Source organism: Drosophila persimilis, unplaced genomic scaffold (assembly GCF_003286085.1).
Source record: "Drosophila persimilis strain 14011-0111.01,24,50 unplaced genomic scaffold, DperRS2 tig00000622-arrow-arrow-pilon, whole genome shotgun sequence".
NCBI classification, from domain to species: domain Eukaryota; kingdom Metazoa; phylum Arthropoda; class Insecta; order Diptera; family Drosophilidae; genus Drosophila; species Drosophila persimilis.
Window position 1 is genome coordinate 1,601,733 of NW_020825326.1, and position 24,668 is coordinate 1,626,400.

At 49.3% G+C, this 24,668-nt stretch overlaps 6 protein-coding genes across 7 annotated transcripts in view; 4 read left to right on the forward strand and 2 right to left on the reverse strand.

Annotated features, from left to right (window-relative positions):
* Window positions 1-60: 60 nt before the first annotated feature.
* LOC6600207 lies at window positions 61-3,822 on the reverse strand. Its single transcript, XM_002025271.2, has 6 exons — window positions 3,675-3,822; window positions 3,157-3,612; window positions 2,489-3,097; window positions 1,931-2,427; window positions 332-1,875; window positions 61-255 (listed from the first exon to the last, which is right to left on the reverse strand). The coding sequence occupies exons 1-6, from the start codon at window positions 3,771-3,773 to the stop codon at window positions 212-214; spliced, it is 3,249 nt and encodes a 1,082-aa protein (XP_002025307.1). The 5' UTR covers window positions 3,774-3,822; the 3' UTR covers window positions 61-211.
* A 403-nt stretch (window positions 3,823-4,225) lies between these two features.
* On the forward strand, window positions 4,226-4,970 carry LOC6600208 (UDP-N-acetylglucosamine transferase subunit ALG14 homolog). Its single transcript, XM_002025272.2, has one exon. The coding sequence runs from the start codon at window positions 4,314-4,316 to the stop codon at window positions 4,878-4,880; it is 567 nt and encodes a 188-aa protein (XP_002025308.1). The 5' UTR covers window positions 4,226-4,313; the 3' UTR covers window positions 4,881-4,970.
* Window positions 4,887-7,602, reverse strand: LOC6600209. 2 transcript variants are annotated; one of them, XM_026990853.1, is made up of 4 exons: window positions 7,397-7,602; window positions 7,181-7,327; window positions 6,788-7,123; window positions 4,887-6,686 (listed from the first exon to the last, which is right to left on the reverse strand). In XM_026990853.1, exons 1-4 carry the CDS (start codon window positions 7,481-7,483, stop codon window positions 5,031-5,033), a joined length of 2,226 nt encoding a protein of 741 aa, XP_026846654.1. In that variant the 5' UTR covers window positions 7,484-7,602; the 3' UTR covers window positions 4,887-5,030. The 2 variants fall into 2 exon arrangements, with proteins under 2 accessions (XP_026846654.1, XP_002025309.1); XM_002025273.2 differs by having other exon boundaries at window positions 4,887-6,719.
* Window positions 7,603-13,359: 5,757 nt separating this feature from the next.
* Window positions 13,360-17,685, forward strand: LOC6600211 (arginine/serine-rich coiled-coil protein 2). The gene is given in 6 exon segments (XM_026990912.1): window positions 13,360-13,471; window positions 13,831-13,934; window positions 13,937-14,021; window positions 14,100-14,285; window positions 15,934-16,116; window positions 16,186-17,685. Coding segments are annotated over 6 exon segments (1,956 nt in total). The 5' UTR covers window positions 13,360-13,408; the 3' UTR covers window positions 17,521-17,685.
* Window positions 17,686-17,886: 201 nt separating this feature from the next.
* The window catches only part of LOC6600182 (myosin heavy chain, cardiac muscle isoform), a 32,179-nt gene continuing 25,397 nt past the window's right edge, over window positions 17,887-24,668 (forward strand). The window contains exons 1-2 of the mRNA XM_026990913.1: window positions 17,887-18,205; window positions 18,297-18,410. Of these exons, the coding sequence (XP_026846714.1) occupies window positions 18,002-18,205; window positions 18,297-18,410 (318 nt within the window). The 5' untranslated portion in view covers window positions 17,887-18,001. The remainder of the gene's footprint in view (window positions 18,206-18,296; window positions 18,411-24,668) is intronic.
* LOC6600213 (F-box-like/WD repeat-containing protein TBL1XR1) lies at window positions 21,246-23,052 on the forward strand. The gene has a single exon (XM_002025277.2). It carries the CDS (start codon window positions 21,246-21,248, stop codon window positions 22,926-22,928), a length of 1,683 nt encoding a protein of 560 aa, XP_002025313.1. The 3' UTR covers window positions 22,929-23,052.

Genomic DNA, 24,668 nt, shown 5'->3' on the forward strand with positions numbered 1-24,668 from the left:
ATCTTTAACCGATCAATGCACAGGCTTCCCTCGAATCCCATAATGATTCCCAATCAACCCTTGTAATCAGTTTTTAAGTTCTTTAAAAGTTACAACAATTGGTTTGAGTTCAAAGTGAATGGGATTCCTTGAGATTCGATTCTCCTGGCCCGACCTGGCCATCAGATATCCTGCGATGAAGGCCAATCCTTCCGTCTGTAAGAGGATTCCATCAGTAGGGTACACTTGTGTTGATGGCCGACTCCAACGCTGTAACTGAAAGATGGAGTGGAGAGAAACAAAACAAAACCTTAGAACCATTCAACCGTCGCTCGCTCATTCAGTCACTCACGGAAATGATGATCATGCTTGTAGACCAAATTATTGAGAATCTCGGCCAGCGTTTGATGGCAACGTATGTATGTCATCTCAATTTCCACTACCTGGTTGAGAGCCAAGTACTGCAGGCACTTGGGGTTGTCTTCGTCATCATCGGAGGACACATCCAGGGCGAGTGGATGGGAGTCGACCAGGTAGCTGGAGCAACTGGTCCATTCCAAGTCCAGAACAAACACCACATGGAAGAGCTGCTCGAGGGCAATGCGAAAGGCAGCCGTTTCCTCGGTGAGCAGGCAGTGACTGGACAGCAGCAGCATATACTGCTCGTGCAGAGAGCTCAGCTCCCGGATGTTGTGGCACTTGGCAATCTGTGGCTCGAACTGGTGGCTCACGACCTGCATAATGTGGGTGTGCAGACTGTTGATCAGATACATGAGCCAGAACCGCAGGATCTCCAGTCGGCGAACGGTGAGGCCTAGCATGTCCAGCGGCTTATACATGTCCCTGTGCGGACGCCTAATGAAGACCATATTCTCCAGCTTCCAGGCGGCCCACTTGACTTTGAGCATCAGGCGCCAGACCGCATTGTACGTCTGCAAGTTTGACGGCGTCACGATCCTCTGCACGTGCTCAAAAAAATCGAACACCAGCTCAATGGCCTCCACAGCCTCGTACACCTTGGTGGAGGTGGAGCGCACCTGGGAGACGATCCTGACCGAAGCGCGTCCAGCCATTTGCGCATATTGGGGCATTAGAAGCTCGTACAGCTCCATGTTCAGCACCGAGACCTGAGCCCAGCTCAGACCCGCCTCGATATCGCGAAAGAGCCTCGTGTAGTATGGACGCAGCAGATGGTCGGCCTCCAGCAGCAAAACGTGACGCAGGAAGCGCGCGCTCTCGCCAAGCTGCAGGTCAACGGTCATGGCTTTGATCGCAAACATATTGGCCAGCGACTGGCGGCGCAGCAGTATCTCCCTGAGGGCCTCTGACATCACGTCCTTCACCTGCAGTCGCGTGGCGCTCTCCAGTCGTTCCAGCACTTGCACTGCCTGAACCGGCGGCTGCCGTCGCTGCTGATCCTGCGGTTTATCTCGTTCCTGCTGCTTCTTCGTGATCGGCTGGGTGAGCAGTGCTAGCAGGTCCGGGTTCCTTATCGTCCCAACGCTGTTCAGAACCTTTTGTTCAAAGGCTTTCTGCTCTGACTGCTCTTTCCCTGTGTGACTATTCGCCATCTGTGTGTCTCCATCCGACTGCTGCGTTGGACGTCCGTAGACGCGCAGCTGGACGAAGAGTTGGGCATGCAGCTCTTCGTAGAGGGAGCGGGAATTGTTCTCGTTGGTGGTGGCCAGCATGTCGCCAAGGAGATTTACGCTTGCCAGCAGGTCTTGGGTCTCAATGGACGTGAGAGAATGCTCGAGGAGCAGCCTATAGAAGGGACAGCTATGCAGTTTCTTGAACAATTGGTGGTTCTCTTCGCTCTCTTCTTCCTCTAACCGGCGCTGGCGGATGTGGACTCTCGCTTCCCACTCACCGGTCGCATCCTCACCTTCAGGTACCCTGCAGAAAAAATATATATATACAGAAAATAATCTCAAGAGGACTATTGCCCCACCATCGCTCCACAATGAATTGAGCCTGCCGGTCCTCCAGTTTGGCCCGACGCCACAAGCCATCGAAGATGTTGCAGTATGTATTTAGCGAGACCAGCAGCAGGGCGATGGCCAGCTTCTGGTGCGGCACATGCAGCTGCGTTTGTTGGTACAGCTGCGACAGGAGATAGGCGCACATCAGATGCGGAGGTCCCGACGGCAGGACGGCTTTGCTGGACACGAAACGGAGCAGCTGGAGCATACGAAAGTGCTTGTTCATGTGTCGGATGAAGTGAATGAGCGAGACGGGCTCCTCGCTGAGCATGCGTTCCTCGTAGGCAAGCAGCGCCTTCTTGATTGGGCGCACCAGATCGCGCAGGCCATTGGCAAAGCACTCTAGAGTACCGATAATGTTCTCCCCGTTCTGGCGCAGCGTCAGCTTGTCTACTGTCTGACGCAGCTGCATCATGTCCTCCAGGGCAGGGACCAACTCCGCTTCCAACGTACCTTTCAGGCCCTCCTACATGCACAGAGAAAGAGAGCGGTGATTGAGGAAGAGGGACGGCAGGAGATGCCCTTACCGCTGTTACACTGCAGATGCTCACATTCTGGCGCACATGGATGCGTCGCTCCTCATCCACCACAAAGAAGCAACAGCTGACGGGACTAACAAACATGAACAGGATCTCGCGGATCAGACAGCGCTCCGTGGTGGTGTTGGGCAGCGGATAGTGGACGAGACCCAAGGAGTACTTGTTGAGGAACTGCGGGTAGCTGATGGCAAAGTTGGACAGAGGATCGCTGTCAGGGGGCTTGGTATGGATCTGGATGTCGTGGCGCCACCAATGAGAGTGGATCAGCTGCGGAAGCACGTTCTCGTCGCGCACGCTCTGGGTGTGCTGTGTGAAAAGCTGGGGCGGCTGAAGTGGCGGCAGCGGGACAAAGTTTCTGCTCCTGATCTCAATTGGGGATACCAGAGCGAGATTGATGGGTGCGTTTATTTGGAAGGATCTGCCGGATTTGCCGGATCTCGCCAGTTCTGGCACGTATGTTTTTTCAACACAGGGATTGACATTATTCATGGCATTCTTATAGACATTGGCCATGTCCTTTGGCTTCAGCGTGGTCTTCAAATCCTCTGGGCAAACGGAGCCACTAATCTCATGCGCATCGCTTTCCTCGGACTGTTCCTGAACGGGAAAAACTACTTCAAGTGGATTTATCATTGGACACTGTAGCTGGGTCTTACCTCCTGAGTGTCCGAGCTATCCCCAGGCGTTGGCCCCTCCAGGAAATCCTCGCTGAGCAGGCTCACCCAATCGGTGTCCGCCTCGACTATGTTGGGCACGACGGCCTGGTAGGTTGAGGCCTCAACGGCGGCAAGTGCCGAGAGGCGGCACTGGTCCATCTGTTGGCGGTTCCTTCGCACATTTTGTATGGGCGCGTTGGTCATGCTGAGCAGAAAGTCAAGCAAAGACCACTGCACGTCCGTCTGGTCGTGATCCTGCCAGGCGGGATCCTCGACTAGTTTTGTGCTCAGCTCCTTGATAGCCTGCCCAAAGGGGGCCATGTTTTCCTGCTGGAAACGGTCCACCAACGCGTTGAGCGTCTGCGTTACTTCATGACTTTTCGTGCTTAAGAAGTTAGGGTGGCGTATATGTTTCCTGGCAATCTGCTCCAGATGCCGCTGCTGCTTTGGAGTGATCTGACCACGGAAAAGATGCTATTGTTATTTGTAGATGACAGGCGACGATGCTTCAGACTTACATTGGGGCCTGCCACACTCTTGATTAGTTTCTGCAGATGATCGGTAATGAGTGCATTACGCGCATCTGTCGACATATGTGCAGTGGCCTTGTCGCTCATTTTGTCTGCTAAAAACTAAAAACAGAAACAAATGGCGCGGCGCCTACTTTTTCCAGCACTTTGAAAGAGAACCAGCTGGTTCTTTTTTTCTCACTCAATCCGTTATCGATTGCAGTATGTGCGCTCCTTCATTGATTATAATGCACAATTGCTTGTATATTTCTTGTACATATATTATTGATTGTATATTTTAAGCTTACCTCTTTTGTTCATTAATAAACATTTATTTCTCTCAAACTTTAGCGGTTCGGTTTGAAAACACCTGGCTGAGAAGTGATTCAACTATCGATAGTTGCGATTATTACGGTAGTCAAATATTATTTTATTGGTGTTTTCTTATTTACAATACAATTTTAGTGTAGTGTAAATTAAATAAAAGGCATATCGCGAATTTTGAATACTTTTGCTTCACCTAATGGGAAATTTCCATTATTTAAATTTCCTGATCGATAGAAATGCACTGCGGTATCAAGGAACAGTGTGACCATACAGATAGAGACATTCGGCGTATTTGCAGGGCTTTGAATTCTCGACAAGATTATGTCTACTCAAGAAGCCGCCTATCCCACATATGTGATACTTGGCTCTGGGGGCCACACGGCCGAGATGTGCAAGATCACCAAGGCCCTCCTCCACCGGAGAGACAGTGACGAGTACCAGCCGATTCGCTTCATTGCTGCCAACAACGATGAGAACTCAGATCGGCAACTGCAAGCCGCTCTGGGGCATTCTGGCGCTGAGAGCATTTTCCGGGTGCCACGAAGTCGCAGCGTAGGCCAAAGCTGGCTGAGCAGCGTGTTCACCATCTTGTACGCCCTGATCTGGAGTTGTTGGCTCGTCTGGCGGGACCGCCCGCAGCTGGTGCTCTGCAATGGTCCCGGCACATGTGTGCCATACTGCTATGCTGCATACATGTGGCGTCTACTTGGCCGCCTGCCCCCCAAAAGCCGGATCGTGTTCGTGGAAAGCTTCTGCCGGGTGGAGACGCTCTCGCTGAGCGGGCGTCTCCTGCTGCCGATTGTGGACATGTTCGTAGTACATTGGCCGGGACTGGCAAACCGCTACGAAAACCGACCCAACCTTCGCTACTTTGGACGACTCTTTTAACAACTCTTAATGCTTTTGTTCATTTATTTAACGTAGGGAGAAAACGAAAAAAAAAATGTGTTCCAATTAAATAAGGAGCATAACATTCAATGTATGATTTGTGGAAATATTAGATTAGATATATGGAATATTATTAGGTAACAAAGTATATTAGCGGCGGCGCTTGCTGGCGCAGAGGACGCGATGGGCCTCCATCTGGTGGCCGAGGTATTCCAGGCCGCACTTGGGGCATGTAATAGTCTTTTTAAAGAGATTCCGCTGACGCATCTGGCGCGGTGTCATTTCCTCCTCGCTTGTCCCGTTCTGGGCCGAATCACTAGAGCTGCTCAAGTTCAGCGGGGCTATCTCCTCCTCGGTATAGCCAGCGTTCCGCAATACTTGCTTTGAGGAGGCTCGTTTACCCCCTGTGGCTGAGCGTTTTCCTTTTCCTGAAGTCATAGCTGTCGATGGCCTCTGGGCGTTCATCGTGCTGTTAGTCTTGGGCAGCTTATGCTTGAAGGAGGGCGGCTCCACTTTGTTGGTGATGAAGCACCCTTCAAAATGATTCGACAGTTGCGAACGTTTAATTCTGCCAAAGCAGATGGGGCATATGACAATATCGTTGTTTAAATCTTTCGTGACCCGCGACCCAGTCGGCACGACATCGTTCTCCAGCTGGAACTCTGCCAGCAGGGTATCCACCCCGAACAAGTCGTCTATGACGGACTGGTCGGCCAACTCAGTGGCCGCTATAAGACTGCTATCAAGGTTCTGCTCGTCATCGTACTCATCGTCAATAAGAACGATATCATCTTCGCTAAAATCCTGGGACTCGTCGAACATTACCTCTTCCTTGATCTTGCGCGTCCTCTCCTGACTGCTTATTCCACTTGAAAATAAAGTTGAGTTCTTGACGTATTCGTTTTCAGTCTTCTTCTTTTCCTCGTTATCATTGTCGCTTTCGTCATCGCTGCTCAGGATCAAAACTGTGGGCGTAATATCATCTGCAATCAAAACGTCCTCATCATAGGCCTCCCAGGACAGATTAGGACTATCATCAACGTAGCTATGGGGACGCTTTCCAGTGCTTTTCTCGGTCTCTTCCTGCGCCTCTTTAGTTGGGTTATTCTCAAAGCGCTTCTGCCAAACATTACGCACGAAGTCGGAATTTCTAGTAGTGGAGCCTCCCGCAGCTGTGGACCCGGACAAAGTGTGGCCTTCGCCAGTATGGAGGTTTTCTTTGGCTGTTTTAGCTTTGTTTTCCTTCTGGTCGCCGCTCTTGTTAAGATCTGTCATGCCCACGACATTGGACTTGGTCGGCGGCTTGCTGCTGGTGGGCATGGCAAATGGATTGCGAGACTGTCCCGGGTACGAGGTGGGCGGAACGGAGCCGACCAAGTTGGATAGCAGCCCATTGGCTACGTTTGAGTCGATGGCCTGCTTCTTGGCGGGCGGATTGACGATATACTTGCGTATATCCCCACTGAGAGACGGAGTCTTTTTGGCATTCGGCTTGCGCAACGGCTTCTGCGGCTTGGATTTTTCCGGCTCGCTAACTTTCATAAAGGTTCCGCCGCAATCGCGCGTGTGCTTCTCCCACCACTGATCATTGGGGCCTGGGGGGCGGTTCGAGGTGCGTTTAACCCAGCCGCGGAAAGGATGACGGTTCTGACAGATGCCCGTGCAGCGCCAGACGTGAGTCTTATACATTTCCACCTCATCGTGAAAGGTATGATAGACGGTGATGTTAGTCCCGGCCACCTGGTTTATGGTAGTCATGATTCTTTTGAAATTCGGACCATGGCCGCCGTTGCCCTCGCGTATGTTCTGTATAAAGCAATAAGCATGGATCATTTCATGCTGCACAGAAAAAGAGATGAGTGGTTGGAAAACATGGAGACTTGTTCGTGGGGAGGCAAGGGACTCACCAGAAGAGTTTCTACGAGGTCCTTGCGAGGACGTAGCTTGAGAAGCGGCTCGCTTAGCCGGATTGTAATCTCCTTGGTGTATCTGTTGCTGCGAAGATAGCAAATCCCAGCACACGAGTACATGCGTTTGCTCCACTCCAGGACGACGGCGCCCAAACGCCTCTGAAAGAACTTTTCGTCAAAGCGCACGAACATGGAGAAGATGTTGGGCGTGGGATCCAGAATCTCCCAGTCGTCATGTACCAGATTGCTGGTCTGATTCAGGTAGTCCTCAGCTCTGCTCACAGCACTTGTTCGGCCTGGCTTAGGCTTTGGCGAGCTCTTGGGCAACGTATTCTAAGGGTGGTTCAAATGCTTGTTTACATTGAAACTCGTTGAAGAAGTGCTACTAACCTTTACGTCCTTTTTTGATGGATAAACAAACTGGATGCTGCCGTCCAGGTCGCCATCGGCGGCCTCATTTTGTTCCTCGGACTGAAGCTTGACAGCCAACAAATAGTCAGCTTCTTCCGATGCTTCCGATTTTGATGGCTGGGAGTCCTAAGCACACATGTACAAATGGGAGTATTCAGGAAGTTCTGGTAAATGATTTTTTGTGCCGAAACTTACCCGCTGACTCTGATGTTGTGTGGCGTCCCCTCCGTTCAGTTCATAGCTTAGACGGAGGGCAAGCAAATAGTCGCTATCTTCGGACATCGTACACACCGATGCAGCAGTGCTGCTGTCTATTGTTTATAGATATTACGCAGTTCTTCAAAAATATATGCGGAGCCCACGAATTGGCGCTTCACTTTGGCAGTGAGACCGTTTCGCGAAACCAAGAAAACGTGAAATCGCTTTATGCGTTTAGTGCGTTTAGTGCGTTTAGTGCGTTTTTGGACGAATCCAACGATATCCTCTCTGATATCAAATTTTCAATAAATGTTTGGATTTTGGATCCCAATCCCAACAATTCCTCGTCACCAAACTAACAACAACTAACAACTAACCAAACACCAAATTGACATAAAAGGGAACGAAAACTACCTCCAAACAAACCCTCATATACATACATGTACATGTACATATGTATGTATACCCCCAATCATAATTCTAACGACATATCACTATTCCTTAAGAAAATCCTCCTATGGAAACAAACAGACCTCCTCACCAAGACTTCCCCCTGGTACCATCAAGTTATCAATCTATCTTCCACTCATCCTCCCCCAAAAACATAAACAACCTTAACAGAAGACACCAAGTCATGCTAAACAGACTGAGACTAGGGCACACAAGATTCACCAATGCCCACTACATGGATAAAACATCCAACCATAGACATAAGACACATACTATACACATGCCCCGCCCTCTCTCTTCAAAGATCCTCAATATTCCATAACACCGACCCCATGCAATACATCTCCAACCCTAGCAACAATCAGGCAGGCTCCGTTTTTCATTTACTTTTGCGGATTACGTTTTCAGCCAAAACGTTTCGTTTTCGTTTTAAGGTGTTCCATTTTTCAAATATTTTTTTTATCGATATGTTACATTTTGAAGTCCGAATTAAATTGGGCGGGAAACAGCTGTGCTCACCCAGATGTTCTGTTAAGCACCTGTTACAAGCACAGTCTGAGCTGTTACATGCACATTTGTGCTGTTATACGCAAAAATTTATTAATTGCCAACGTTCCGATAACCAAATCGGAATGCGTCAGCTGCTTACACCAAAACGAAATTTGTTGTTGCTGTGGCCAATTTTTTCCGAGCCAAATTTTAGGTTGGGTTAAAATAAAATTATTTATAAAGAAAGCACAAGTTAAATTACCCTGATATAGGTATCAAGTTTATGTTAATGCATCAATAAGTCATCTATTTTTTTCCTTTTGCAATTAAGGTTCGTTTTGTTGTATAAAAAGCCGTTTACTTTTCATTTCGTCAACGAAAATGTTTTCGTTTTGAAAACGAAGAAATCTTGCGGAATGGGAAAAAGAGAGCCCCAATTTATGTGATTTCAAAAGTAAATCGGAAAAGTTTTGTGAATGTGAAAAACGGAGCCTGGCTGATTAACGCAAAAATAGTCCTCAACTACCTAGTTCAATCCAAAATCATTCACTACATATAACCTCATAAACAAATATCCCTGTACATATATGTATATACATACATACATATACACAATTAGTATATTAGATAATAATTCCTCCACAACATATAATAACGTATAAAACCAACTTTGTACATATGTATGTATGTATGTATGTATGTATGTATGTATATAAGTACATAAGTACTTACTTAAGTGTATAATAATACCATACCTTGTTAATACCTAATTTTAACTATTTATTAGCTTTATATAATAATAATAATAATAAAAACTTACGTATGGATGTATTTAACAGAATTAGTTTGCCTCGGCTACTTTGATTCCTATTGCTGGGACATTTTCAAGTATAGGAAAAGTGCACGAGTACGAAATTCAAAGCAGATATGCGATTGCTTTCGATTTCGGCGGTGGGGTTTGCTTGCCGTGCCATCTGTTTTCCATCTACTCCTTCCCACCCACCGACACCTGCGGGGATCTCCAGCGCCTACAGATGGCGTCAGACGGCTGGCAGCCGGAGGCGGCCAGAATAAGGGACGACGGCGTTGAGAGGGATCAGTGGAGCGGTGACACGCGTCGAATCGTGGCCACCATTAGCCCGGGCTTGAATCCACACAGCGTCGACTCGGTTCCACTATCTCACAGCCTCTAGCAGGTGTCAATCCTCCGAAACATACACCCGGCTTCAATATCTGACACCTTCAACGCAGGTCCATGCACAGCATCCACACGGCTGCAATCCTCTAGAAAATCCGCCTGTTCTCCAGGATGCACAGATTCCTTCCACCTTCAACGCTCCACAGTTGCCACCCGGTTTTAAGCCTCCACTGTTTCCACTCGACTCCACCAGCATTCCATAAGCAGTCGTGCCCAGCACCACCAACCTTGCGGAAAGTACCGTGACAACATTGGCAACACCTGGCATAGCTGTATCCGATATCCGATCGGTCACAGCAACATCATGTCTACCTTCTAGCAACCAGCAACCAGTAAAGAGCATCCTGCATCATCCAATGTCTGGTCCCCATCCGATGCAGGGCGCCGTCACGCCGACATGTCCGATGAACCCGAATCGTAAGTACGTATAACACAGCCCCCAAACGCAATCAAATAACAGGCAGAGACGGTCCAGGAATCGAAGAGCAAACGAGCAAACGAGCAACCGAGCCACCGAGTAGTATAGTAGCATAAACAAAGAGTCAAGCCTGGTAAACAAAATACTCCAAGACGGACTCTTGCGATGTGCCACCTTCATTCATATTTATATTCATGTTCATCTGAAACCCGGCAATTCCGCTGATTTCGCTGAATAGGAGGGAGTGTTTGGGGGAGTGCATTTGTCCGAGGAATGAAATATGATCCATAAACAGTCCGAGTCGAACAGGCTGCTATTGTTTTTATTCTTTACCCTACCTCGATCCGTCTATCATCATTTGATTGCAGTTAGTTAGCGCGAAAAAGTTTGCGATCGCAGCCTTGGCCTTAGAAAAGTGTTCTCGGTTTTTCTCTCTCCGAACCGAAGAAGGTCTTGCTCTTTCCGAGTCTCTTCGTTTGTTCCATCAGTGCTGGCAAGCCGCGCCTAAAGTCGTTTGTGTTCAAAGCTTGTCCGCAGACAAGCCACGGCCAAGCAACAGACGGGAAAGAGCAGTGCAGTCGAGCTTTCAAGGAGCGAGTGGGGGCGAGTTCTGCGCTCAGGAATTGACGGGCGGAGTTGGCGAAATTAAGGCTCCAGATCCCGAGATCTTTGCAAAGGAATGAAGGCAGAGTAGAGCAAAACTAAGCATTAAGCAAAAAGCAGCAAGCAGCAAGCGGCTGCCACAGGCAGGCCAGACCAGATCAGACCAGACCAGACCGATTGGATTGGCTATCATACTAGCACACACCTGCGCACCCACACCCACACACACCCACACACATACACACTCACACACACACAGAAATAACTGCTTTGACCCTTTCCTTCGATTTTGCAGATAATGACGAAGCCTTGGCAATGGCTCGTCGTGTAACACATCCCGATTTGCTGCGGGAGAACAGTAGCCGACCCTTTGTCCTGCAGCGCTGGCAGCCCGGGTCCGGGTCTGGGTCTGGGTCTGGCTCTGGGTCTGCGTCCGGCCTCAACAGTGGCCAGCGCATTCGTATATCGTTCGGTGAAGAGAATGCCCTTTACTATTACAACCGCATCAAGCCCTTGACCCTGGACAGCTTCTTCAACTTTGAAGAGCTCGACTGTAGAGCAGGGGCCGGCGGCAAGGGGAGACCCCAATCCAAGACAAAGCCATCCACATCGACATTAATCAGCGATAGGCCCGTGCCGCCGTCTGGTACCGCAGATCCTAATGGTCAAGAGCCCCATTTATCCAGTAAAAGCGGCAATCAGAGCCGTATGCATGGCCAGGTACCACAAACACACGCACACAGTCGCATTCACGGACCCCATACTCTTCCATCCAGCAGTGTCTCGCTGCCGCTGATCTTCGGTCTACTGATAGATGGCCACACATGGGGCGGTGGTGGAGCGCTCGTGGAGAGGGAGATCTGCCGATCAGTCAAGATATGGCGGAATCAAGTCCACTTCAATTTGGGATTGCAGGTGGAACGCGACCAGGAAGAAGACAACGCCGCCCCATGCGAGTTGAAGCCCGTTGGCTTCGAGACCCAGAATGCACGGCGCAGGAATGCCATGGCAGCGCGTCAGAGCCGAATAATGGACCAAAACCAGAGCGTATATTTCATTATAAATATATCGTTGGGTGGCACAGAGAACGGGCTACAAAACAGAATAGAGAACGGCCAGGACAACTCTTCAGAGAATGCCCACGATATAGTCTGGCGGGGAATTGACATGGCTCGCCCCGCACAATCTCAGAATGAAACCACTTACTACCCGCATCAGGAACAAAGCGCAGACGACATATATCCCACATACTGGGAGAGCCAGCAGCAGCCGGATTGTGCCAATCGCTGGGACATTCATTCGCCTCTGGGGACGCCAAATGCCAAGGGACAAGTGCCCATCTATCAGGTAGAGCGGGAGCGCCAACATCGCTACCCAAAGCAGATTTACCAGAATCCTCCGGACCACTACAATCCACAGGATCAATCGAACCATCACTGGCAAAGTGATGGTCCTGGACCGTCCAACAGTAGCGATCAGTGGCGTTCCATCCATCGCCAAATGCATTCCCACCAGCAGCCACATTCTGAGTACGACCAGCATCAGCCCATGCCCATGTCCATGCATCCCCTGATGGTGGAGGAGGAGGAGGAGGAGGTGGCGCAGGTGGCGGGTATGCATATGAGTCCGGATGAGCGGCAGCAGTCAAAGCTGATGGAGCTCCTCAAGATGGTCAGGCAGAAGGAGCCACTACTACTGCAGCTTCAGCAGCGCGCCGTCTTCGAGCCGGTAGTCAGTGGCTGCGGCCACAACTGGAACTGGCTGGAGAACAGCAGACAGATCGAGATGATTAACAGCTTGGAATACTTTCCGGTGAAGGCCTCGCAGGAGCTGCTGCTCGGGGCGACCTTGTACGCCCTGTACGACGAGCATTTCTACAATCTCGCCGAGGGATGGTGCTACAGGGGCACTCTCGATCCGCCCGTGCAGATAACAATGCCCTACCATCCAGTGTATAACACGTATCACCATCAGCCGCTCTGGCAGAACTGGCAGTGGCACTGGCACCAGTGGCCGCTGAAGCAGCAGCTGCACTGGCAGCACCACAACGAGTGGCAACAGCAGCGCCAGCAGCAGTGGTATTGGCAGCACTTTTATTGGCAGCAGGAGCGACTACATCAATGGCGGCAGCAACAGCAGGAGCAAATCCAGGACCCGCACCAGAAGCAGGTGCAGCATCAGCAGCAGGGCCAGTGGCGTTGGCAGTGCAGCCCGAGGTCGGCGTCGAGATGGAACCACCACCACTACCCCCCATATACAAATCACCCAACATCAGAAGCTATGACTTTTGAAGACAGGGCCAACTGGAAGCCGCCAACGCAGGTGAACTTTTAACAATAAAAAGTTCACGCTTTTATTTATAAACTTGCTCTTTTCGATTCAGTACAAGAGCCTAGCGGAGACAATCGCAAGTATGGAAGCACCTTTCAGTGAACCGACAGAGGAAATGCTGAATCTAAGCACACAACATTTTCCACCGCTGCCAAAACCGCAGAGTCGTGGACAGAAATGAGGTGAAAGACTAAAGTAAGAACAGAATGCTATTACACAGTCATAAGTAGTAGCGATTGAGCAGCGGAAGTCTGCGGGATCTACGCGGGATATAATTTTTATTTTGTTTTCAACTAGATGTACAGTGTATAGTAGTGATTCCTTATTTCATTAAAAATTTCAATAATATTCAAATTTCAAATGTTCCTCCAAATTGGAAGTGCCAGTGCTGTAAACACACTGCTGCTTGTTTGATATCGATAGCCCAATGTCCTCTTTCGCTCAGGTTGGCAGGGCTATGCCTCAAGCGATTCAGTAATTTTTTGATGCCGAATTTCTGCCAATTAAAAAACGGCAAATAATGGAGGCTCTTGTCAACTATAGCAGCGAAGATGACCAAGATGATGCTGGCTATCAAATACGGGTAAATAAATAAATAAGCAATTACTGGAAGAAGCTGAAAAAACGCACTTAAATCGAACGCCAGGGCTCATATTGTGTACACATTTTGTCAGAGGCGTGCGGTGTACATCCATGTGTGTGTGTGGATGTGTGTATGTGTGTGTGTGAAAAACCAATATCCAAAATGAACTAAAAAAAAAAGAAACAAATAGTGTACATAAGTACATATACATATTACTTGATCTATCAAATATTTCCTTTTGCAATAGTCCACATCCAGTTCCACACTCCAACCAAAAACCCACCCGTACTGTCCACCTCTCTACTTAGTTGTATCCTAGTGCTTTAGTAAAATAATGCGAATTTGCTGTTTCTGAATAGTTGAAAAATTCCCCTAGGCACCACCACCGCAACCAACGAAATCGGCTGCTTTGGCAGTCACCGCTGCCGCCTCTGCCTCTGCCTCTGCAAAAGCCGCTGCAACTGCCTTAAAGCATCAGCATAAGGCCAAAAAGAACAACAATGAAGGCAGCAGCAACAACAGCAGCAGCCAGAAGCAGCAACACCAACGGCAACGGCAACGTCAGCGCCGACGCTCTAGCAGCAGCAGTAGTAGCAGCAGCAGCAGCAGCAGCGGCAGCAGCAGCAGTAGCAGTGGCAGCAGTAGCAGCGGCAGCAGCAGCAGTAGCAGCAGCAGCGCCAGTGGAAAGTCGAGGAGACGGAAAAGTACACCGCCACTGCCGCAGCCAGCGTCCACGGTGGCCACCGGCGGAAAGCAACATCACAGGAGTATCAGTCGCAGTCGCCAGTCGAACAACAGCATCACCATTGATAAGGTAACGATGACGTTTCAAGAACCGATTTATAAACTAAATGTTTATTATACATATACATATGTATATATGTACATATGTGTGTGTAGATGCATAGCTATGCATAGATGCATGGGTTTGGAACGGATGGGCAATGCCAGATAAGTTCTGCATCTCGGAAAATGTATTTTCATGTAGCGCCTCCGCATAGAAATAACTGTCTATACATATGTATGTCGTCTGCCTCTATAGCCTTCGATCCGAACGATCTACGGCACTCTCACATTCATTCCATTCGTTCTTGTCCTGGCCCGGTCGTGAATGTTTTTGAAAGAACAACCAGTAAGCAAGGCATTCTTCGGGGCACCGAAGGCTTTGCATACCCTTGCAGATCGATTGTGGCCATACGATGTACACACATATGTTGATGTAGTAAATATGTACATTATATATGTATTCGATTTGGCTTTTGGCAGCGGACCAGCGGCTTGCCGCTCATCCTGCGATTGATCGTCGTAGTAAAAATTCTATTATGGTACGAGCAAGATGATATTATTCTTATGGGAGCTTCGTGACGTAGTTTTCCGATACAATAAGTACTCGAATTGATTAAATGAGGAATTTGGGGTGCCCCCTCTGTGCGTGGCTGCGTGGCTGCACTCTCTGCAAGGGTATCCATATGCGAAAGGGTCCGTCCGTATTTGGTGCACTGTGCAGTGGACAGTGGACCGTGTCGTGTGTGTCTACACAGATAAGTAGATAAGTCTACAACCTTTAATGCCACTTAATATTTAAATGACTAAAATCTACCATTTTATTATTATCATTATTGTTGTTATTGTGTAAACCAAAACGAAACCGAAACTGAAACCAAACCCAACCAAAGACAAAGACCAAAAACAATACAAAAACAAAAACAAAAACAAAAAAGGACGAAAAAAAGAAAATCAATTGTATCTCAAAAATGTACGCACGACCCACCCAGACGACTGATTCTTCGGCGGAACGAGTACACCCGACCACACACACACACACACACATACACACACACCACATTCCATCGATCGATAGCATCGATGAACCAACCGATGACAGCTCCGTACAGTTTCATAGATATTAGAGTTGTGGTGTGGCCTGTGTCCTGTGTTCTGTGTCATGTGTCCTGTGGGGTGTGTGACGCGTGGGTCCGAGGGCCCCAAGAGTTGAGTTCCCAGTCAATCGAACTCCTGGATCCCACCCAACACACGCACGCACCCGCACGCGTACACTGACGCACACGCACACGAACAAACATACCCTCATATCCACCCACCACCCACTGAACCGCACGAGGTGGCGGAAAAGAGATTCAGATTGAGAGAGATCGACCCGCACGAATGTGAGTATACCCAAAACCAAAAAGATCAAAAGCAAATAGAACCATTAACTCTCTTAGCCAGTCAGTCGCCAGTCAGAGAAGCCCTGAGAAAATTCTGCTGCAGCGTCTAGGCCTGCAGCGCAGGTCCTAGTGCAAGCCAGTCAGGAGCCAGGACGCACCGCCAGCTGATCCGATCCGATCCGCTCCGACTCGACCCGACCCGACCCCCATAGTTTAGATTTATTTTCCGCCTTTAGATCGTTTATTTAATGTATGTACATTTCCTTGGTGGGTTGCCTCCTCTTCTTGTTGCAGGAGCCCCAGCCGCGACAACGCCAGGAGCGCGCAAAGGAGAAGGAGAAAGAAAAGGAAAAAGAGAAAAAGAAAGAGAGGGAAAAGGAAAAGGAGCGCGACCGAGATCGGAACAGGGAGAAGGAAAAGCGCGATGTCGACCGCAGCCGGGACAGGGAACGTGACAGGGACAGGGATAACAGCAAGGTAAGTGCTTCTGCTCCCAGCCTTAATCGCAGATATTCTTATGATCATATGGTTTTGTTATCATTTCAGGGCGCCCATCGCCACAATCGCACCAAAGAGATTAAGCAAAGCCACAGGGACAAGGACAAGGACAAGGACAAGGACAGGGATCGCGAGCGAGAGCCAGAGCGAGAGCGTGACAAGGACCACGATCGCCATGGTAACCGTGACCGTGATCGCGATCGTGAAAGAGGCGATCACCGCCGTGAAAATATCAGCGGACGACATCTGCATCACAGCAAGGATCAGCGATACAGCGACACCTCACGCTCACACATCTCATCTTCATCCTCGTCTGCCAATGCAGCCTCGCACAAATCTCAGCGTCGCTCTTATGACGACCGCAGTCGACGGCGCCGAGGCTCGCGTTCCAGATCCCGCACGCCGACAGGGACACCACCGCCGTCCGGCCGCCGCCGCCATCATCAGCCATCAGGATCTGGGACAGGACTGTCCTCAGCATCGTCATCACGCAAGTACCGGGCACGCGACTCCAGTAGCCGCTCCAGGTCGCCGCTGGAGCCGGGGGGCACTGGCGGACGCCCTAAGAAACCAATCGGCGAGGAGCGGCTGCCCCGTGCTGGAAATCAAGGTGCTGTGAATGCAGGCAGTGCCTCTGGACCTGGACTGATGCTCCTCAAACCGCTATCCTCCGCGGGATCAGCAGTCGCTGTGGCAGCTATGAAAGCAAAGGCCCCCATTCAGGGCGCAACAGGAACAGGAGGTGGAGGACTGCTGCCGACGCCGAACTACTCAACAAATATACCCTCACTGATGTCCCTGGCCGTGCCGCCAGTGACCAACGCCCCCATCAGACCGATGGGAATACCCCCCATTATGACCATGCCGCCCATCCAGGCCATGTCGCCCGTGAAGCCCATCCAGCTGCCGAGCTACTACAATCCGGGCATCATCAATGCCAATCGGTACGCGGAGCAGCAGCAGAAGCGCAAGTTGCTGTGGGGCTCAAAGAAGAGTGATCCTCCGGCCAACAAGTGGGGCAACGCGCACTTCTCGCAGGACTCGGACGGAAAGGTCGCTTCCAAGTTTATGCGGCTGATGGGCATCAAGAATGCCGGCGGTGGCGGCGGCAACAACAGTGTAGATGACGTGGCGGACGGGCGAGAACACGGCGAGCTGGGAGATGCTAGCAACGGCAGCGCTGTCGGATCAGCTGTCGAAGATGCTGGCGCTGGCGAAGCGACATCGACAGCGGCTGTAGGGGGAGCTGGTGTACCTGCTGATGTGGAGCAGCGCCAGCGTATGTTTTCCAATATGGAGCAACAGTACGAGATGGCGCGTGCAGCCACACACACTATGCGAGGCGTCGGCCTGGGCTTTGGCTCCCAGCCGCGCACCTTCTAAAGAATCCTGGAGCAAGAGCAGGAGGAGGAGGATAACAACTTGGCTGTAAATATGATGCCACACTCATTAGTCCACTTGAAGCTGTTTACTTTCACTTTTTTTTGTGTTGATACAAAATTTACAAATAAATAAACGTTGAAACAGACGAATGTTCCAAACCAAATATATAAACAATTGATTTATGATTTGTGTGTTTTGAACCAAATATCCAGCCCGCCACATGTAGCAGGCAGAATCTGACCTGATGTCTATCGCCAGACTATCGCAGCATCGAGTGGGCCATCGTGTGGCCTGCACAACTATCGATAACAACGCTGATCTATCGCAATGAAACAATAACAAAATCAGCTGCAAAACAGAGTTTGTGCCACGCAAAAAAAGGAAATAACAAATTGATTGTTGAAAGGACGTCCAGGAATATTTTTGGCCAGACAGAGAGAGCTACGTTCGCACAAGGTACAGGAGCAAACAGGCAGCAGACATGTCTTGGCTGAACAACAGCCTCAACTCCATCAAGGGCCAGCTGACGAATCTGGCCCAGGAAGTGCTGGCCGACACTGCCGGACCAGGCGACGAGGACTACCGCGGCGCGGATACTGATACAAAGACGGCCTTGGACCTGCTGGCGGAGTCGCAACACCAAAAGGAACAGCTGGACCAGCTCTGTGGGGACAAGGATCGCGAGGTAGGGCCTGGAAGTGCGGTGGGCACTTTTGCGACTTCCTAGCACTTCTCATACTCACATTTCCAACTGTCTATCGTTTTTCCACGGTCAGATTGCTGCACTTCGGAGGCAAATTACAAAACTGAATAGCCAACAAATTGGCGACGGATTCGTCACACCATCATCATCTGCCGCAGGAGCCGCCACAACAGCCGCAGAGCCTCTGGTGAGTGAAAATGATGTTGGATTGAAGGGAGCAGGCGAGTGGGCTTTGGAGGCAAACTACCTGCAGCTGCAGCTGTTCCTCATTTGTCCGTTTCCATGAAACATTGCACTCAAGTGTTTGCTCAACTTTATCTCCTTTGCGATAAGCCTCCTCCTCCTTTCAGCTCTCCTTTCAGCCGCACTCGCATACGAGTATCCCTGAATTAATATTTAAACTTTGATAAAATTTGGCAGGAGCAGCGTGTTCCCTGTCGACTGCCAGAGCAGAGTGCTCTTTTATCGCTTTGCTTACCTGATCCCACACAAAGTCGAGCCGATAAGCAGCGCTCTCTAACAGCACTCCGTTTTTTTGTTCCCCTTCCACATAAATCTTTGTCGCTTCCACCCGTCCTGTCCGGGTGGGTGCCATCGTTTTCGTGGAAAACGAAATTATGAAATTTCTATTTGATTTCACATAGTTTGTGTTTGCTCTTCTCTGTCATAAATCCATACGATACGTACCAGTCACAGATTTCCCGTTTCTCCCCCTGTTTTTGCCCATATGTTGGGCCCCAGCCACGCTCCGTCGCTGCCACCATTGCTCCCTATCTAAGCCTATCCATATCACCTGGTCCTTCCAATGCCTGCCGCCTGCCGCCTGCCGTCTGGTTGTTTAATTTACCGAATTATTTCTGATTAAAAAAGTCACTGACAACGACGCCAAGCTCTGATGTCGCTTTGGGGTCCCTCTTTTCGTAACTGTACCTGGCCAGGGTGGACACAACTATACTCTACCTGCTAGAAGATATGTGTTATGACATTGGACTTTGCAAAATTTTCTACCGAAAGAAATCCTAAATAAGATAGAAAAACGCCAAATTAGTGTTGCTTGCGGTCTCCAGACACGTCTATGAGGCCCTATTTGTCACCAAATGACAGCAGACAGCAGACAGCAAAATCAAAAAGTCAACTTCTCAGTTGGTCTGTGGCGCTTAGAATACTCCGCCCATTTGTGTCAGGGATGTCATTGGGAGTGGCAACCGGAAGCTCTATGCATTCCTATGCGTGGATATTTGTAAGGATATTTCTCAGACTGAATTGTCCAGACATTCCTCCAGTCACGTATAACCTACTATTTGTCATCCGAAAGAAACCTTCTATTTCTGGTCGGCCATACGTTCCATTGATTTCGAATGGTTTCTCGGGCTCCATTTTCTGGTTGCTTGGGCCTGAAAATCCTCTAGTCAAAACGGGTGCCTGACATCTGCCGAGCAACAGTAGTATCCACTGCTATAGTAAGAGTCACAAACACAACGATAAAGCCGATGCACACACGCACATTATTACTTGTTCAGAGTTTGAATTTTCGTTGCGCTGCCAGTGATCGGCACGCACGCATTCACATGTTGCCAGTGCGTTTGTGTGCGTAGGCAGCAGTCACAACGATACGTTGTAGTGGTGCCAGCAGCAGCGCACGGAAGATAGGGACTTGCCGATCGCTGATCTGATTTATACACTAAACTATTTTACATAAGTCTTCGAGCGGGAGATTCGTCGAGCGAGCGACGCGCATAAAGTTGCATCCTGATGCGAGCGTTCACTTTCACGAACGTTCACATGCACTTTGGGTAGTACTTTGGTAGTACACACAGAATAGCCCAATGCCCAGCTATAATTAGGCACACGTGTAGTTGGCTAGAAAACGATTATGTACAATATATCCCATCATTACATTATTAACTTTTACCTTAATAGTAAATTAGCTTAGAAAGATTATACGAAGTAATAATAAAATTAATATCAATATTAGTATTAATATAATAAACAAATTATGAATGTTTTATCAATAAAATTAACATATTCTGTCTCAGCTAATTTACTTTTCACATAAAAGGAAATAATGTCTTAAGGCATTTGTGTACATACGTACAATGTACATAATTTATAAATTGACTTAGTCGTTTCCACTACACTTCAATGCCGGTTTTAGTATGAAACTCATTATACTAATTTGGAGCTTGGGTGCCGGGAACAGTAGTCTCGAAATTCTAAACAGTCCATCCAGTTCTGTCCCGATATATTTTTTGTAAACTGTACCTATTGAAACCTTGATGTAAGAACCTATTAGAGTTAATTTTCTCGGTATTTCAGGCATAAAATGTCTTGTTATCTATTTTATAATCTCTTCTAAAAAAAAAACGGGATTAATGATAAAAGTTCTAACATACAAAATTGGTCCAGTATCGTTTAAAATTAATAACTTTGAGCGCAAGACATTTTTGTCCCGCGCGACAAAAAATAAATATATTTAATGGAACATTCAAAACCATGGCTCGCTGGAATCGGCGTTTGATGCTCCTAAACCGAATACTCGTAATAAGCATTCATTAGTTTGGGAATCTGAAGGATACAAAAGTTACGGAAAACCGCACTCGCACCCGCGCCACACTCGTAGAGTATATTGTACATATGTATATGTAATCGTCGAGATATCATTGGTGTGGTGTACATTTTGTCCTCTCTTCCGTCCCGATCGACATTGAAAACTATGACATCGGCGATATTAAGGAAATGCAACACCGAGGTAAACAAGTGTTCTTTTTTCATTTGTTAGTATAAAAAATGCAAGCGAAGCGCTTATCTGCCAAGTTGAATTTTTCGACTATTCAGGAGTTGTTGTACAACGAACGATCTATTAGACCCGTCCCCCCTTTGAGAAGCTGCCACCGACGATGCAGACGCATGCTTACGCAGTGCCGTTTTATCGGTCTCCAGCGATCTCCATTGCCACCGCTGCCGCAATCAGAGGCACATCAGAATTTAAACGAGGTCTGGAAGGCGTTGGCCCCTGGTTGCCATGAGTTTTTCCAGCGACGAGGTGAACTTCCTGGTTTACCGATACCTGCAGGAGTCGGGCTTCCTGCACTCCGCCTACGTGTTCGGCATTGAGTCGAACGTAGCGCGGACCAACATCAATGGAAGCCTGGTGCCGCCGGCTGCCCTGCTAACCATCCTCCAGAAGGGCCTCCTCTACACAGAGGTGGAGTGGAGTGTGGGCACGGACGGAGAGGTGGGGCGTCTCATTGAAGGCCTTTCCCTGATTGATGCTGTGATGCCGGATTCTAAAGGGCCCAAGGCGACGGGGAGCACCAGCACCGCAGAGTCCACCCCGGAGGGCGGTTCCAGGGGAAGTGCCGCATCCCCTAGCGGCTCCAGAGGCAACAAAAATCCACAAGCCAGTGAGTCGAGCAATGCGAATGCAACTAGCATAGACGACTCCATCCCGTCCACATCCAAAAAAGCCGTCGCGGTCTCGACTTTCTATCCAAAAAAGCCGGGAAAACCCAGCATAGTCGCGGCGTACACAGCCCCAGACCACAGCCCAGCTTCGAGTGAGACCGACTTTTCTGCGGGCGGCAGTCCTGTGCCCGTCGAGCCAATGGAGATAGTCGGGAGCGTTGAGATTCCGGAGTCCGAAGTGTGCGCTCTGCGCGGCCACGAGGGCGAGGTGTTCATCTGCGCCTGGAATCCCAACCGGGACCTGCTGGCCAGTGGCTCGGGCGATAGCACTGCCCGCATCTGGAACATGACCGGATCGAAAGCCCACTCCAGTCAGCTGGTGCTGAGGCACTGTATAGAGACAGACGGGCCGCAGTTTACGGGTAACAAGGATGTCACATCCCTGGACTGGAATTGCGACGGTTCGATGTTGGCTACAGGCAGCTATGATGGCTATGCGCGCATCTGGAAGACAGATGGAAGCCTGACATTGACGCTGGGTCAGCACAAGGGGCCGATCTTCGCACTCAAGTGGAACAAATACGGGAATTACATTGTCTCCGCCGGAGTGGACAAGACGACGATCATCTGGGATGCGAGCACGGGCAAGTGCACGCAACAATTCGCCTTTCACAGTGCCCCGGCCCTGGACGTCGACTGGCAGACGAGTCAGGCCTTTGCCTCTTGCAGTACAGATCAGAGGATATTCGTGTGTCGGCTGGGTGAGACAGAGCCGCTCAAAACTTTCTGTGGGCACACCAACGAGGTGAACGCCATCAAGTGGTGCCCGCAGGGCCTGCTGCTGGCCTCCTGCTCGGATGACTTGACTCTGAAGATCTGGACCATGAATCGGGATCGGTGCTGCCAGGACCTGTTGGCCCATTCCAAGGAGATATACACTATCAAGTGGTCACCCACAGGGCCGAGCACGAACAATCCCAACATGAACCTTGTACTCGCGTCGGCCTCCTTCGACTCCACGGTTCGCCTGTGGGACGTGGAGCGCGGAAGCTGCATATACACGCTGAGCAAGCACACGGAGCCCGTCTACTCCGTGGCCTTCAGTCCCGACGGCAAGCACCTTGCCTCGGGCAGCTTCGACAAGTGCGTGCACATCTGGAGCACCCAGACTGGAGAGCTGGTGCATAGCTACAAGGGCACCGGCGGGATCTTCGAGGTCTGCTGGAACTCCGATGGCAGCAAGGTGGGCGCCAGTGCCTCGGACGGCGACATATTTGTCCTGGATCTGCGCAAGTTATGATCCCTGGTCACGCCCAGCAGTTTCCTCAAGTTTTTTCTACTAAGTCCCGTTTCCATGCAACATTTAAGGTAATACCTTAAGATGCAGACATTCTAAGAAACCCGAAACAAAAAAACCAATTTAAATTCTGATACTCTGATGTTTTCTATATAAAAGTACGTACTGTTAAGAATTATACATATTTTTTTTATTAAAATATTTACTTACAACTTACAACTTACAACTAACAACACGAAAAGCACTCGAATCCAGGTCTTCTGTTCGACACTCGTAGCCAGTTCCCTGGCTCAGAAATACTATGTACATCCATTACTGAATGGAAAGTCTTCCAGGAAACGAATCTCAGACTAAATAGCATCCCATAATCGTGAAACGCACTGTACATCTCTTTTCGGGCTCCCAATCTTCGACCGACTAATCGGCACTCAATAATTCCAGATCGATAAAGGGTAGGCACATAAATCACACTGTGGGATTACATCATTCCATTTAGATTACACAGTGCTACAGAATCAAACTTTTTTGAGTTCCATTCTCATGGGACCCAGCGTATGTCCTGACACGGACCCAGTGAAGCACTGTAGTAGAAGCTATCGCTGACAAGCTAAGTCGGAGCAATCCCTTCTTTGGGCCGGATCGGTGCATCCCTTGGGAAGCACACTCCCCGCCCCCACAATCCTTCCCCCATCGTCCTACTTACCGTCAACGCTTTCGAATGTTTTCATACCTAGTTTCTTGGTTTTTGTTTTTTTCCTTTTCCTTTTTTTGTTTTTGGTTATCTGCTTGGTTATCTCTGGTTATCATTGGATCGATAGTTGGTACCCACCATATTGTTTTGCATAATTGCGCCAGGCGGGCGGCGATAAGTGTGCCCCCTTCATCGCCATCGCCATCACCATCACCATCGCCATTGCCATCACCGTCGCCAACACCGTCACCGTCTGCACCTCCCAGCCATTATCATCCCCATTAGTCGGGCATTTGGGACATCTGCATCGAACCATGCCCCTTATCTTATCCGGGCTGGGCTGGCCAGGATCGGAAGGGTTGAGATGCCAGGGTTGGGGTGGATCGCCCGGGCCTATATAAGCCGGGGCCACCTGCTGGCTGCCACTCATTCGGTTCCGGGAAGCGATCCACGTACCCCCAAAGCGTAGCCCGCATAAAGTGTTAATTTGTATTCCTCCACTGCCCCAGTGTGATCCACTTTTGGCCCAAAAAGACAACAACTGTAAAGAAACGTTGAGGCAAAAAAAGACGCAATTTGCATTTGAAAATCGTGTGAAATTTTCCAAAAGAAGGTCGACAACTTTTTGTAGATTTTCCTTTATTTTTTCTTCAGTTCAGTTCGGCTCGGTTCGGTTCGGTTTTTGTTGGTTTGTTTTTGTTCTTTGTTTTTTATCCAATTCTATTTCGTGCCGGAAACTGCGACGACTGCATTTTTTTCGAGTGCCTTTTTCATGTGTACTCGTACGTTTTCGGTATTTATATTGGGTGAGTTGAAGCAAAGTTCTCTAAATTCCTACATGCAACCGCCGCACAGTGGCGAAATGAAATTAGTTTAATTGTTCAATTTTGAACACAACGATTAGACGACCCCAAGCAGATAAAACCCAAACTAAAACCCTCGACACGAGGCAGCGAGCACGCACCTGGCGATGATAATGAGGCTCCCTCCCAATGGGGGCTGCGACTCGAGGCGGGAGCGGGAAGCAGTCCCCACCTAGCGGGGGAGAGCCC